Source organism: Hippoglossus hippoglossus, chromosome 13 (genome assembly GCF_009819705.1).
Source record: "Hippoglossus hippoglossus isolate fHipHip1 chromosome 13, fHipHip1.pri, whole genome shotgun sequence".
Lineage (NCBI taxonomy): Eukaryota > Metazoa > Chordata > Actinopteri > Pleuronectiformes > Pleuronectidae > Hippoglossus > Hippoglossus hippoglossus.
Window position 1 is genome coordinate 13,891,798 of NC_047163.1, and position 11,928 is coordinate 13,903,725.

General features: G+C 41.9%; 1 protein-coding gene across 1 annotated transcript; it reads left to right on the top strand.

Moving 5' to 3' along the window:
- The first annotated feature begins 2,055 nt into the window (after nt 1-2,055).
- Nucleotides 2,056-9,517, top strand: LOC117773123 (vomeronasal type-2 receptor 1). The gene is made up of 14 exons (XM_034604821.1): nt 2,056-2,279; nt 2,752-3,043; nt 3,130-3,372; nt 3,454-3,645; nt 3,747-3,872; nt 3,990-4,174; nt 4,664-4,784; nt 5,336-5,563; nt 5,679-5,802; nt 6,432-6,592; nt 6,680-6,875; nt 7,359-7,597; nt 7,719-7,918; nt 8,818-9,517. The coding sequence occupies exons 1-14, from the start codon at nt 2,056-2,058 to the stop codon at nt 9,137-9,139; spliced, it is 2,853 nt and encodes a 950-aa protein (XP_034460712.1). The 3' UTR covers nt 9,140-9,517.
- Nucleotides 9,518-11,928: the final 2,411 nt, after the last annotated feature.

Here is an 11,928-nt window from a genome sequence, read left to right on the forward strand (position 1 = left end):
TAAATTAAGAAATGGGTATTATATCAAAATATGTTGACAAACCGTTTGAAAAACGCTGTTATGATCTATAATATGCTGAAAACCAAAATTGGAGCATCACATTTTTGATGCTGTTGCTGTGTTTAAACAGGAATGAACAATTACTTTTCATCCATCCATCTCTATCTCTATGGCATGTCTCTGTCTTATTATGCAGCCTTTTGTATTTTGTTGTATATTGTGATTACAGCCAGATCACTAATATTCACAGTTCTGTTTAACACCGGAGGCGTCTGAAGGTTCATTTTTCTCACCACACTGACAACTCTTCACTTCAGTCTCATCACTTCAGAAGTTATCATGTAAAACTTTTTAAAACCACCCCAATAAAATAAAACAGTAGCACACACATACTTCCTCTTTTCCCCTTTAACCACGTGCCTCTTTATGTCTCTGCGTGAGCTGCCCTTTGAAATTAGCATCTTTTTAAATGACTGCATAATTGATTCCACGCAGAAGTCATCAGCATCAGTCAGGCGACTCATGATCACAAGGGCTCAATCACACACACACACACATACATATCCTCAGCAGCTATACAAGACTTGCATCTCAATATCTCCATCATGCTGTTTGCAAATTTACTTTGAGTATAATGTCATATAATAATAACTATTTCTATAGCACTTATCTAAACAAGGTATGCTTTACAAAAACATTGAAATAAAACAAAAACAAAACAAGACAAAACAAAAATAAGAAGGATGACAGAAAAATATTAAAAACACATCAGTTAATTAAAACAAGTATAAATAATTAATATCTAATTCCCTCAGGTCAGGAATGTCACGAGCCTCCAGGTCCTGAAGGCAAAAACCTGGTCACCCCTAGTTACCAGCATCAGTTGCCTGCCTTGAGTAAGGTCCGGGCAAATTTTGGTTGGAGGATTTTAGATTACACCTTGGAGCATATAGGGATCCGACTGTCCTGAGGAGCTTTAAAAGTTATTCGAAAATATCCTAAATAATAGTGTTATATAGTTCATATAAACCGCTGTGTAAATTGATTTAATTAAGAGCTTATTTGTGTGGATTCATCCCTCGTTACCCAGCAGAGGTGTGTGTGTGTGTGTGTGTGTGTGTGTGTGTGTGTGTGTGTGTGTGTGTGTGTGTGTGTGTGTGTGTGTGTGTGTGTGTGTGTGTGTGTGTGTGTGTGTGTGTGTTCTTGCACAGATGACTTTGTGAGGACCATTTTTAGCCTACAACCTGCAGAGTGAGGACATTTGGGCCAGTCCTCACTTTCTGACCCACATTTAATGAACTGTTTTGTGGTTAAGATCTGGTTTTAGGGTTAGCATTAGGTTTAGGTTAGGGTAAGGGGCTAGGTAATGCATTACGCCAATGAGTGTCCTCACTAAGACAGAAGTACAAACCTGTGTGTGTCCCCTCTGACTGAGAGACAAGAGCAGACAAGTTCAATCATCCATCGACACGTCGCAGACCCACTCCGGGGACCAGACATGATTTTGGAACAGTAGCCGAGGCGTGATGTTGTGCAGAGACTCTACAAGTTACAACATGCAGCCGCCAATTAACTCCTGGCCTGTGGCGGTTTGTTGCTCTGTAGCCGACCTGAGTGGAGACTAATGAACTGATTGGTATTTACAGGAGGACAGAGAGAAAGAATAGAGAAGATATGAAATTATGGGATGTTTTATTTGAATGTATTTGATATTTTCTGCATTTTTCATTGGTTCAGCGTCCAGTTTGTGCTGAAGGAGTGGGACAAAACTGGTGGAACAATTTTTGAACTTAATCTTTAACACCATTAATAAGATAAAAAAAATGCTTTGCTCTTTGTTAAAATGAACCAAATCATACTGTTCTGTTTCAAATGAAATGAAGTTAATGTCCACTCAGCTTCTCATTGTAATCCAGGGCCCTTCTCTTCACTGTTGAATCTGATCTGATGTAACCTTGTGTGGCACGTCTCCCCCGGGAGCAGATGAGACACCTGTCACACTTTGCCGTCTGCCACAGTGAGAGAGCTCAGTCCTTTCACTGTGTCAGACGGAGCATGGAAATCAGAGGCTTCCTGCTGGGATTTTGTGCCTTTTTCTACATTTACAGGTCTGTCTCTGCAGAATCCACGTGCAAGCTGAAGGCCAAGTTCAACCTGAGCGGCTACAAGAACGTGGACAAGAAGAAGGTCGTCATTGGGGGGATGTTTCCTGTTCACAATCGCATCGCCTCCACCGACAGCAACACTTCCAGGGTGCCCGTCTCCTCGGAGTGTGAGGGGTGAGTCGAGCTGTCTCCTTTACCTTCAGCTGTTGTTAGAATCTTTATAACAGATACACTTATTGTCCTATTAAAGTTTATTTATGAAATATTTCTGCTCTTAATTATGTGTTTCATCCACACAACGTCCTCCTAAGATCTCTTAGCATCACGATTTAACTACAGAAATCAAGACAGCCGGGCAGCACCTCTGGGACCAATTAGCTACAGTAGCCTTTATTATTAATATTATGTACAGAGTCTGCATATGCAACAACAAGCAGCATCAGAGTCTGTCCTTTTGTGGGTAATTTAGTTAGAAACATCAGGACTAAAATTATGTGTGTGGATCCTCTGTCAAGTATTTTATTTTTGCACCTACTGAACATGAGTCTTGAGTTTTTCTGTCGAACTAAATACAAGCATTGGAGGTGTGAAAAGACATAAAAACAGGAGAATCAAATTCATCTCTTTTGTGTTTTTCATCCTCCAGGTTTAACTTTCGCACCTTCCGCTGGACCCAGACCATGTTGTTCGCCATCAATGAAATAAACAAGAGGGACGACCTGCTGCCCAGCACAGACTTGGGTTACGTCATCTACGACTCCTGCTTCACCATCTCCAAGGCCGTGGAGGGCACCCTCACCTACCTGACGGGCCAGGACGAGGCCGTGCCCAACTACCGCTGCGGGAACGGGCCGCCCCTGGCCGCTCTGGTGGGCGCCGGCGGCTCCGATCTGTCCATCGCCACAGCCAGGATACTGGGACTTTATCACTTCCCACAGGTAAGGCAGCTGTGAGAGACACAGAGGTAAAGACAAGGAGATGTCAACAGAACGAGACTTGCTCATCCTCTTATCCGTATCTGTAGGTCAGCTATTTTTCGTCGTGCTCTGCCCTGGAGAGCAAGTTCCAGTTCCCCACCTTCCTGAGGACCATCCCCAACGACAAGCACCAGTCCACAGCTATGGCCCAGCTGGTGCTGCACTTCGGCTGGACCTGGGTGGGCACCATCGCTGCAGATGATGACTACGGCAAGTACGGTATCAAAGACTTCAAGGAGCAGGTGGAGGAAGCTGGTGTCTGCATCTCCTTCTCTGAGACGCTGCCTAAGGTAATCACTTCGTCTGTAATTGTCATTTTGATCAAATGAATACGCTGTTGTTTCTGCAGTTTTCTATTCCTGCTACTTCAGGTGAGTTCCCAGCAGGACATCCAGCAAATTGTTGACACCGTCGTTGAGTCCACAGCCAAGATCATTGTGGTCTTCTCATCAGACGTAGACCTGAGTCCTCTGATCCTTGAGCTGCTCCGCCACAATGTCACCAACCGCACCTGGATCGCCAGCGAGGCCTGGGTCACCTCCGCTCTCATCAACCAGCCTGGGGTCAGTGATCAGTCGCGTGATGACCAAGAGGGAAAGAGTCTGAATAAAGGATGTACATCACAGTTTGAGCTGAGGCTGATAACGTGCATGTTGTTCTGCAGTTGAGCTCAGTGCTGGGCGGCACTCTGGGCTTTGGTTTGAAGAGGGCTGACATCCCTGATCTTCAGCGCCATCTTCTGGACCTAGACCCCTACGCTGACAAACTCACTGAGGAATTCTGGGAGTCGGTCAGTTTTTTTAAAGCTTTTTAATTGACTTGAGGAGCTGGAATTGAAACTGTAAAAATGCATGTGTCGTAATGTTAAGAGTCACTAGGATCAGATCAGATGATTGTTGTCTTGCAGCTGTTTAACTGCACACTGGACTATGGCAGAGCTCTGAAACAGGCTAAACAGACGGCTAGAGAGGTTAACGGCACTCTGTCCAGGGCAGTGAGGGGGCCTCCTGTCGGGCTGTGCTCAGGGAGCGAGTCTGTGGCTCAGCTCAATAACACCTACTCTGATGTTTCCCAGTTAAGAATCACCTACAGGTCAGTTCTCCCCATTAACACTTACTAACTGATGTCAGCAATGTCACCAATTCATATAAATGTTACTGCCAATGTCATAACTATCACCCATATGACTGTTCTCCCCCTATTTACGTGACCGTGATGAGAATGAGTTAATGTGATGAGAATTATATGAGACATATCACCTTTAGAGACATTGTCCCAGATATTAACACCTGTTTTCATTGGGACTATTTTTTGATGCAAAGTAGTTCCACAGTAATTATTTCTGAAAAATACATTTTGGTGTCGATGTTGCTTTAAGCACCACAAACAAAGATTGGGCTTTAGTGACAGAAACATGAAACAGAACAAGTGTGTGAAAGTGTGTTTTTCTTTCTGCGACGGGGGTGAACGAAACCTGTAATTATCCACCTGGATCATTTTGCAATTCATGGTGATGATGGTGATGATGATGAAGATAGTAATGATAGTGATGATGATGAAGATGATGGCACCTCCCCTCAGTGTATACAAAGCTGTGTATGCTGTGGCACACGCTCTGCACAACCTGGAGCACTGTGTAGATGGACAGGGACCGTTCAGTGGGAACAGCTGTGCTGACATCACCAACTTTGAGCCATGGCAGGTACACGTGTGTGTGTTAAGTTATTGTTAGACACCTTGTGCAAACAACCTGTAATAAAATGAAATATTTAGCTAATATACAGTAGATCTAAACCTACTGTGGAAATTATTTAAAATATTGTTTAAGAATTATTTAACTGTTGTTTAAAGCATTGACAGCTCATATGTGGTAGACCGTTTTATAAGGGTTCTAACCCCAGTGAGAACCTTAGTGTTATTATAGTTTATCTTCTGCCACAGCTCAAATTATAGTACATTGGAATGAGCTACAGACATTAACACTGTCACCTCACCTAGGAAGGACGAGCAAATGTTTCCCAACATATATTATCGACCAGAAGGTGGTGCTACAATTAACTTTCAAAAAAGTGAAAAACTGGAAATGCCAGAGTTCTTTTGACTAAATGGTACTTGTGTTAGGAAGAGGCCCTGCTCCATTTCTACCATGAAATGTGTAACATGCTGTTACAAATCTGAACTTATAGTTGGTGTAAAATATGTCCAGTCATACTAAAGAAAACCAAGATGTTGTTCTGTCTCTGTCGTCCTTAGCTGATGTACTACCTGAAGAACGTGCGTTTCAAGGTCCCGAACACAGACGAAGAGATCTACTTTGAGGAGGGGGATGTGGAGGGCTTCTATGACATCATCAACTGGCAGGTCAATGGTCAAGGGGAGATATCGTACATCACCGTGGGACGTTACAATGGCTCAGCAGCTCCCAGGGACAGGATGACCATAACCAATGACTCCATTGTGTGGAACAATGAAGTGCTGGAGGTCAGGAGCCTTTTAAGACAGCAAATAATGACTAAGTCTACTCTCTTTAATTGTGAGTCTTTGTATATATGTATTTAGTTATAGTTATGTCTATAAATGTGTGTTTGTGTTGCAGCCTCCTCGGTCAGTGTGCAGTGAGAACTGTCAGCCCGGCACCAGGAAAGGGATCCGGCAGGGAGAGCCAGTCTGCTGCTTTGACTGTATCCCCTGTGCTGACGGAGAGATCAGCAACACAACCAGTCTGTACACAACTTTCAAACTCAAATATGACAGTGTCCTCCTCAAATGTCCACTGAAACATACATTTTAATGATTTTATTTAATTTTGTTCCTTCTTGAATTTGAATTATTATTCAAATGTTAATGGATCTGTCAGAGAAAAATACTGTTCTACTTCTGTTTTACTTCTCTTAAACCCAGATATTGCAAACTGGTATCTGTCCAAAGGATGTATAATAATAATAATAATACATTTATTTTTTTCTAATCACCAATGGACACCTTACAATAAATTATATATAAACAAAAGAATATATTATATAATATATTATAAATATGATATTTACAATCCTGTTTAAAACAATAAAATAAAATAAAAACAGCTTATACATCTTTATAATGCTGCAAAACCTTTTTTTTCTAAAACCCATCAGAATTCTCTAGAGCAAAATCAGATGTAATTCTACTCTTATGCTAAAACGGGGGTACATCAGCAACGTCTTATGTACGCTGATGAATCCTGTCATGTTTCCATAGACAAAAATATCTACTTGGACAGTTTCCTGGACAGTTTCAAGTCAACCATGATGCTGCCTGTAACTTCTGCCGACCCCACCGTCCTCTCATCTCCCTCTCTTCACCCTGACAGATGCTCGTGAATGTATCCTGTGCAGCGGAGACGACTGGTCCAATGATGCTCATGATGCCTGCGTACCAAAGATCATCGAGTTCCTGGCCTTCGGGGAGCCGCTGGGCATCACTCTCATCGCCATCTCTGCCTTCGGGGCATTGGTTACCATCTCTGTTGGGGTGAGAATCATAGATGGAAAAACAAGTGCGGAGAGTGAGGAGCTAAAATGTCCCATGTTGTGTTTGAATGTGTTTATGTTCCTCCAGGTAGTGTTTGCCATGCACATCAGGACACCTCTGGTGAAGGCAAACGATCCACTGTTGAGTTTCTCGCTGCTTTTCTCGCTGGTGGTGACCTTCCTCTGCTCCATCGTCTTCCTCGGAGAGCCTCAGCACTGGAGCTGTATGACCAGCCAGGTGGCCCTGGCTCTGGGCTTTGCTCTCTGCCTTTCCTCCATCATGGGTGAGCATACTTTACCTCATATATCTGCTTGTGTATGTTATTTTTTTTTCACCATATGCCAGGCCTTACCATATTGCACTACTTTTCCTTACCATATTGCACTACTTTTTTTAGGTGTATATATTTTTTGAATATATATATTTTTTATTCTTTTCTATTTTTTGATATTCTATTCTACAATTATTTTTATTCTTATTTTTTTGCTTGTGTAATATTTTGAGCATTTCTAGAAGAGAGCCTGTGACCCAAGCATTTCATTGCCAGCGAGTGCTAAATGTAATTGGTGTGCACATGAGAATAAACTCTTGAATCTTGAATCTTGAATCAGGCAAACATATCTGAGTATCTGCAGGAAATCAATTTTTTTTGGTCTACACCTTGATCTTGGTAATTCTGAGGTTTTTTATTTTTCAAGGTATTACCTCTCGCTATAATGTTTTTTTAAAATTCTACAATAACACTTGCAATGTGTGTTGACTTCAGGTAAATCAGTGCTGTTGATGCTGAGGGCCCAGGCTCTGAAAGCAGCTCGTACCAGAGCCAAAGCCGCCACCCAAGCTGCAAAAGCAGCAGCTGAGGCAGCGGCCAACAGCGGCAGTCCTGACGTCATCGTCACCAACACACAGAGCCACAATGATGCCAACGTCTGTGCCAACCCTGAAGTTGACACTATCAGCTGTGCCCACCAGAGGGCGATAACAGCCGTGGCAACATTAATCCAGGTACCTACAGTCACAGGAAGTCTTGGCTCTTACTTGACATTTTACTCTGACCTTTTAAACGTTAGTGGTGTCGGATGTAATTATGTGATAATGTGACAGATGTTTCCGTGCTCCTCCCCAGGCGATCGCCTGCACAGTGTGGCTCATCGTCCTCCCTCCTCACCCCGTGAAAAACACCTCGGCCCAGAATATAAAGATCATCCTGGAGTGTGACGAAGGCTCAGTGATCTTCATCTGCTGCGTCTTTGCCTATGACATCCTGCTGGCTCTGCTGGCCTTCATCTTCGCCTTCATAGCCCGAAAGCTGGAGGACAACTTCAGGTAGGAGACTCACGGGGGGGGGGGGGGGGGGAAGGCCATGGGGGTACTGGCCCAACCTGAACTCTGATCGGCCCCTGATGTATTCTTTTTTTATAAACTAGTAACTAACAATAAATAAATTTTATGAATTTTTACTTTTGACACATTTTTTGCAGGAAAAAATGTGCGTGAACAAGGAACCAATTAAAAATATATTCAATGATGCGTGACTCAAAGCTATAGAGCAATGGGTAAACATGGAATGAGTAAAGCAGTAAGAAAACAATTACTTTAATATCAGTACAGCCACCAGCTCATTGGGAGCATAATAATTTCATTATTGCATTTCTCTTTTATCTGGTCTATATATGTACTACAATCATTTTGAAATGTCTAAAGAGAGGTAAAGGGCAGAATATAACAGGCAAAAGTATTGAAGGATTATTACCTCCATCAAGGAGGTTATGTTTTCACTCGTCTGTTTATTTTTCTATTTGATTGTGGGAATTCTTTAAATTTCCTTTAACATTGGGAGATTTTCTTTAACATTGAGAGATTTTCTTTAACATTGGCAGGGCGTTTTTTAACAATTTATTTGATTCAATCATAAAAAATTTGACATGTTTAGGGGGCTGATATTTAGTGTGTGTGATCGAAATCGACATCTGGATCTGGTGAATTTAAATATGGTTTCATGATGGGACTGTTGGGCCTTGGTGGAGGTATTATCTTAATGTAGATTGAGTGCCATTGAACAGACACTGTTTACACTGACAAATGTTAAAAGCTGCAACAAACACTGATATCTCATGAGAGGTCATCGACCCTTGAGATTTGAAGTTTTAATTCTTCTCTTGTTGTTAAAAGTTCATTTTAAAACGTCAGAGGTACAATGCATGTTTTCTTTATCCGTCTTCCAGCGAGGCGAAGTGCGTGACCTTCGGCATGCTCGTCTTCTTCATCGTGTGGATCTCCTTCGTCCCGGCCTACCTCAGCACACGTGGCAAGTTCATGGTGGCCGTCCAGATTTTTGCCATCTTGGCCTCCAGCTTCGGCCTGCTCACCTGCATCTTCCTGCCCAAGAGCTACGTGCTCTTGGTCAAACCCGAACAGAACACGGAGGAGATGATGAGGCCCCGCGCCAAACTACGCGACGGAACCTCGACCGGGACCTCGGCCTCGCTCGCCACAACCGCCACTGAGATCCACTCTACGACTGCGTCCACGGCCATTGATTATTAGTGGAGAAATAATTTAAAAAAAAATAGGGCTATGAAATTGAAAATTGAAAATAATGTAGATGGCAGCTGTGTCGCTGTGCCACTTAAATGATTAGTTCCTACTCTTAATATTCACATTTTATTTTGCAACTATTGTTTGTTTTTAATGAACAGGCAATACATAATATTTACAAAATACCTATATTTATACTGACTGAATGTGTGTGTAGCCCAAGTCAAGTGTATCTTCACATGCGTTAGGTCGGGTTGATTTCAATGAGCAACATCCATGAGGAAAAAAAACTGCTACCTCAACGATTACTGAACATCTCAAACACACATCTCCAAAAACATATAATTGATGGTGTATGTGTAAAACAAGATATTTTAATTTAGTTTTGACTTGCTTTTCTATGTCGGGAAATTATGTTAAATAATATTTGAAAGTTCAGAATCTGTCAAAGCTGCTGTTTCATTTGTGGTAGTGGAATTAAAATGAAGGCAGCAATTACCTCACATTTCTTCCTGCTCTACTTGTTGCAAATCAATTTCAAACACATCTGACATTTTTTGCAGCTTCTGGCATTTAGCTTCTATCATAATATTTGTATAAAGTTACACTGTAGACTTGATGTCACCATAATAACCATGTGAGGGAGACACAAACGACCATAACTCGTATAATAATAACATAACAAATGTTATTTTCAGTCTCAACAATATGTGTTGAAATGTCTATCTAAAATTTTTTAATCTAGTCAATATATTGTAACTGTAAGTGTAACTGTTGGACATGTAGTTATTGTCTCCTCACACTTGAGCGGGTCGGCAGAGAATGGTTTCCTGTATAGATCCTACTGGGTCACTACATGAATGAACAATAAACATGTCGCTCTCTGTATCAGTGCTCATGTAGGTAGAATCGGTCACTTGAAACTTTCAGCTTTTATCTTGTGTGACAAAAGGGAACAGAAAATGACCTTTAAAACTGCACTAATAAATATTATTATATTAAAGCCACCTGTCAAATCAGCTGCTTTTGTGCCAGCAGGCATCGGTTTTTAATGAAAAAGACAAAAAAGACATAATAATGCTTCCTGCCCAGGTCCAGACAACAGTTACATTAGAACGAACCCTTCATATCTGAACACCAGCACAGATCCTCTTGCACGGGGTCCACCTTGTTGCACTGCCATGTTTCTACTGGAGCCCAGAACGGACAAACTAAACACTGGCTCTACAGATGACCTTTTGCATGTCTACATCACCTGAAGGCCACCGTAGGTTCTCCTGCGGAAGGGTGAGGCGATAGGCATTAAGCTGGTTGCAATATGCCCCTTCACCACTAGATGCCACTAAATCCTACGCACTGAACCTTTAAGATAAACAGGTGATTGCAACAGATTGCATCATTACACCTGGTATAAATACCTGGTATAAATATTTATGCACAGCAGCGTTGTATATTTGCAACATAACTGTTTAACAAGAAGTTTAGATTAACATAATAGAAACTTAACTTTACCGGACATCATGTATTGGTCCATAACGTCCAGGAGCCAAACTGCTACACAATTCACTACACAAACATATCACTGATCTGAGGCCCCTGTGGGTGAAAAGGATTAATCTGATGTATGAGGGTGGAGGAAATCACAAACGTCACAGGCTGAGTTGATCCAGCAGAGGGAGCTAGAGGAAGCCGCTGTGAATATTAAACATCACAGACATTAAAGATTCAAGATTCAAATGCACAGACACACTACATGCAAATCTGCTTTTGACCCATCCGTGTGAACACAGCAGGACACAACACACACAGTGAACACACAGAGCAGTGCGCCCGGGGAGCAGATGTTGGGGGAGTAAGGTGCCTTGCTCAGGAGCACTTAGACAATGTCTGTCTTTTCTACCACTAGTCCACCGCCACTCCCATTAAAGAGCACTGATAGCTGAATGAACGGAGATATCAGTACAGAGAAAATGTAATATTCTACAAGGAGGTATTACATTGACTACCATGGTTTAAACCTCTGATGTTAATGTCCCAGAATAAGTCCGATAAATCCTTCTATTTTCACAGATATCAGTTTAAGATCTGGAAAATCGTTTTTCATTCAACTTCGAATTTTCCGAATGCGAATTCTAATACGTTTGAGATAAGATAAATGAAGCTTTGATCCGTGTGACGAATCCCTCAGAGGTGAAAAGATGACAAGATGAGAGGAAGCATGTAAAACAGTAAACAGCTACTTTACTGAACTCTAACAGAGAATGATGATATTCATGTGTGTGGGTGTGTTGACTGTCTCATTAATCACACTGAGCTTTGTTAACCTCTGTATTCAAAAACAATCAAACTCTATTTCATGCTTTTAGATTCATCTTGTTATTGTTTCAACCACTCGCTGTTATTTTTACAAGCTTTAAAAAAACGTGTTGCATCCGGGGTCAGCTGCTACACACATCTTTGTGTCTTTTGATGCAGGTGCAGGTGATCATTTTCTACTTGTGTGTGTCTGTGTTGTGCGCTGTGAGAGCATGTGTGATCCCATCCATCGTGAGCATGGGGGCTTTCCAGGAATCTGTGAAGCTATGAACTGTGTCCAATTAAACCTATCAGTGTGCATGGTCACAAATTCTCCCGGTGACAGAGCGCTGAGGGGATGCATTTCTAATTTATTTTCAGATGACAAGAGTGCACAGGAACACTAAATCAAAGTGTGTGTGTGTGTGTGTGTGTGTGTGTGTGTGTGTGTGTGTGTGTGTTTATGCTTAATTTTAACCCCCCAAAATCATTAACACTTTAAA